This window comes from Asparagus officinalis, chromosome 10, assembly GCF_001876935.1.
Source record: "Asparagus officinalis chromosome 10, Aspof.V1, whole genome shotgun sequence".
Lineage (NCBI taxonomy): Eukaryota > Viridiplantae > Streptophyta > Magnoliopsida > Asparagales > Asparagaceae > Asparagus > Asparagus officinalis.
The window spans coordinates 18,091,118-18,095,721 of NC_033803.1; the positions used below are offsets into that span (position 1 = coordinate 18,091,118).

Consider the following 4,604-nt stretch of genomic DNA (forward strand, 5'->3'; position numbering starts at 1 on the left):
AGGCTTACGTCGGGTCTCACAGAGCGATAAAGGGGCTATTTCGAAGGACTGGGGGAAATTGGGGGCTCGAGTGCAAAAGCCCCAGCGAGGTCGATTTTGGGAGGGTGGGGATGTCGGGAGCTGAGATTTTGGTGGGAAGAGAGGAGGGGGTGATGATGAGAGAGAAAGTTGAGAAAGAGAGGAGAAGGTATTGTTTGAAGTTGGAGGAGATTGTGGAGGAGGGGGAGAGAGAAGGGTGTGATTGTTGTTGTGAAATCGAGGATGGGGAGGATGATGATGGGGAGGAGAGAGAGTGGGAGATGGTGGAGATGGATGAAGAGGAGGAGGATGAAGAGGAGATGGAGGAGGAGGAAGGGATGAAGTGGGCAATGGAGATGGGCATATGGGTTATGTGTGTAGGAGTTGGGTACTTGGTTTCTAAAGCTTCTTACCAGAGGTGGAGGAAGAAGAGGGGTTTTTAATGAGATTTCCTTTTTCCCATTTTTTAATGTGTACATCAAATTTTGCCCTCTTTTCTTGAGTTATTTATTGTTTTGAGGGATATTAGGGATATTGATGGAAGAATTGGAGAGATTATTATGATAATCAGTTCACAGTTTTTATTTGTTTGTTGTCTGTTGATATTGAAGTATTTATTCTAAAGGCGATTCAAAATTCGTTTATGAATCTTGGTCTAGGCCAAAAAAAAAGAAAAAAAAAAAGAAAAAAAAGAAAGAAAAGATAATCAAGGAATTGAGATCTCATACAAAATTAGTTAGAAAGAGAAAAAGGATGGGAAAAGGGTGGAAAAGATAATGGAATTGAGATCTCACCAAAAATTAGTTAAAGAAAGAGAAAAGAGAAGGAAAAAGATAATGAAATTAGGGAAAATTGCTTGGAGGAATCAAAATAAGTTGGCTTATGCATCCTTACTCCAAGTTCAAGAACCATAACCCCAAGTCCTAAAAGTGAAAAAGAAGTACAACCAAGGCCCAATCCCATTGCCCAAGAAAATCATTCCTAAATTACTCTTCTCAATTCCTTTGCAAATTATTTTCTCATTCCCTCTTCCTCCATCGTTGGCCCCACTCCTCCTCCGGCCCCATCCCCTCATCCCCTCCCTCGCCCCCTCCTCCGACGACCTAGAGGTGAGTTCTAATCCTCTCGAACTTTCATCCTAAATCCTTAAGAGTTTAGTTGATATTTTATCAATAAATCGAACTGCGAACGAGATTTGATCTCAAAAGGAATTATTTCTAGGATTCGAAAATACGTCAAATTTATTTATTTTACCTAAAATTTTAGACTCAAGAATCTAAATTAGAGTTTGTTTGTTTGTTTAAAGTGATTTGAAGCATTAGCTTATTTTTTTCACGAAATTCTTAATTTTTTGGGGGGTTTGTAGTAGAAATGGAAGGATTTAACAAAGGAGGAGCTAGTGAAGTGTTCTTGCTAAATTACAAGCTTGGGAAGACGCCGGGTATTGGATCATTTGGAAAGGTGAAGATCGCTGAGCATGTTTTGACTGGGCATAAGGTCGCCATCAAGATTCTTAATCGGCGCAAGATTAAGAATATGGAGATGGAGGAGAAATGTATATTTTGATCATGAGATGGTTAATCTTCAAAAATAGTTTTTGGATGTTTGTTTCGTTATAATTTTCCTTAGTTTTCAGGAGAAAATGATACTGATGAGTGTTCATTTTGAACGGGTATTTACCAAATCATAATGTTACTACAACATGCATGCGTGCAACAATACTAGTGTTGACTCCCGTGCATAACAACTAGTTGCAACCTGAATATTATGCTGTGGATAAGCAACTTTTGGACACATTGTTTGTTAGTAGACGATTTCCTGCGATATGGGTGATTTACTTACAGCTTTAGCATGAAAAGAAAAGCCTTTTATGCTTGTTTATCATGTGGGATTATCTTGACTTGTAGAATCTTTTAGTGGATGTGATTATCAATGAAAATTTGAGATAATCTCCTTTTACGTTTGTGCCCTATATGTGATATTTGGTATTTTGTGTGACTTATGCTGCTGTTATGTGATATTTTGGGTGATATATTTTGCAATTATGTGATATTTTGGTATTCTGTGTGACTTATGCTACTGTTATGTGATTTTTTGGTATTCTGTGTGACATATGTTGTTGTTATATGACATTTTGGTATTTTGTGTGACATATGCTGTTGTTATGTGACATTTTGATATTATGTGTAACATATGCTGCAGTTATGTGATATTTTTACATTCTGTGTGATATATTCTCACTACCAGTTACATATGCTGCAGTTTAAGTATTATGTGAAATTTTTAAAGATATGATTATAGCATACATGCATATTTTTTCATCAAGGCGATCGTAGAGGGAAGGGAGACAATGAATATTGAAGCCTTGCAAAGGGAGTCTGAGATGTTAGGAGCAGGACCTGCTGCTGAAATCAAATGCGAAGGTGCTGAATGGAAGATGTTGCAATTGAAGTTAGATATCGACGATCCAGAATATCTTTTGTACTTTTGGGGTAATGATGTACCATTGATTGAGTAGAAGTATTAGACAACACATGTAACTGTTTGATTTGTTGGATGTTGGATGTTTACTAGCTGTTTGTAAATGATAAAATATTCATTTGTAATCTTGGTGATCTTTTTCTTTATCATATTAAATGGAATCTGAAAGCAAAGTTCTTACAGGTGTCACAGTTAATACCAATAAGTCACATGAACAGGTAATATGTCACATTTAAATAGTAAATGCCACAACAAAATGTCAAAAGTAACATGTAACAGACAACAATCACAAAAGAGTTTGAATTCTGCCAGGAAACGTTCATTTTGGATTGGTTCAGTGCACATGGCTCGGTTATGTCCTTCAGCGATACTTCAAGAGTGCTTCCCTTCATACAATTTTGTTGAAGAATTTTTTCTACTATAGGACATAGATACCTATTTAATTTTGTTGTCCATGGATCAACGTTAATCTCAGACTCCCTTTGTAAGGCTTCAATATTCATAACAGATAAGTGTCACATATAAACGACAACTGTCACAAATAATAGCAAAATATCACAAAACACGGATAAGAGTCACATATAATAGAGTATTGCCATATGAGACGAGTAAATGTCACACAAAACAGACGAACGTATACTTGTATGCAAAAAATTCCAATAATTTTGAAATACGTTGAGCAACACTTGAGGCAAAACCCATCTCTCTCAACTTCAATTTATAATTCTCAACAAGATGAAGTACACATATGGAATGGTACACATCTAGAAATATATCTTTTAGATGAAATTCACATCTAACGTTCACATATATTACATTAACGTCACATATGAGGTCTCAATATCACATGTAATACTCAAAAGTCACAAATCAGATCTAAATATCACATATAAGGTAGAACTGTCACATGTATGATTGAATTGTCACATATAACATTAAAATATCATATGATATGCTTATTTGTCACATTTACGGTTAACTGTGATACATATATATTCTAAAAAATCCCTCATTTTCCCATTTAACCTTAAATAACTAAGTTACAATATCAACCCATCATCCCATTTCCTTCGTAGAACTAATCTACAGCAGTGTGCAGTACAGACAATAAACTCAAAACTCAAATTTAAAGCAAACAAATTTAAAACAAACAAAAATCATCTTTGCCTCACCGCTTCAATATTCATTGTCTCCCTTCCCTCTAGGATTGCCTTGATGAAAAAATATGCATGTATACCATAATCATATCTATAAAAATATCACATAACACTTAAACTATAGCATATGTAACTGGTAACGAGAATATATCACACAGAATGTAAAAAAATCACATAACAACAACATATGTCATACAAAATACCAAAATATCACATAACAGCAGCATATGTCACACAGAATACGAAAATGTCATATAACAGCAGCATATGTCACAAGAATACCAAAAGGTCATGATGCGGCATAAACATGTACCAAAAAGGTTGCAAGTGCACAACCGTGTCAAGTTATAGTATTTAAGATATCGATCCCACGAGGAAGGTGTTTTGTAGGAGAAACTATAAAATCGGTTCTTATATTGTGTGCGTGACAAATAAGATTGATGAGTGAATGTGATTGTGAAGAGATTGAGATAGTGAAAATGGTGTGTAAATAGGTGCAAGTGTAAGTGAGAGTGGATTTGAAAAAGAATGAGTATGATCAATAATGTGAGAAGGAAAAAATGAATAAAATCAAGAAACAAATAAAAAAAAAATCAAGAATGAAGAACAAAATTCAGAATAAAAGAAAATGTAAGAAATTAAAGATGGTGGATTCAATTATAGGTATGGATAATCTAAAATTGAACGCACTTCTTAGAAAAGAGTGATTCCCTAGAGGGTTTTAGCCTAAAGGCGAATCAAACAAAATAAAAATAAACAAAAAGAAAAACTAAACCCAAGAGGGTTCTAGCCTCAAGGTGAATAGTGTAAGAAATTAAAATCTAACTACAAAATAAATTGCAAAATCTAAACTACAAAATAAAATTGCAAGAATTAAATGCACGAAAATAAATCTACTTTATAAGCATAAAATAAATCTAAGACAAGAGGGTTCTAGCCTCTTGGAGG

At 34.7% G+C, this 4,604-nt stretch overlaps 1 protein-coding gene across 1 annotated transcript in view; it reads left to right on the forward strand.

Annotated features, from left to right (window-relative positions):
• LOC109825497 overlaps positions 1–604 on the forward strand; it is a 1,023-nt gene extending 419 nt beyond the window's left edge. Inside the window, exon 1 of the mRNA XM_020392352.1 lies at positions 1–604. This exon is cut by the window's left edge and continues 419 nt beyond it. Coding sequence (XP_020247941.1) covers positions 1–461 — 461 coding nt within the window. The 3' untranslated portion in view covers positions 462–604.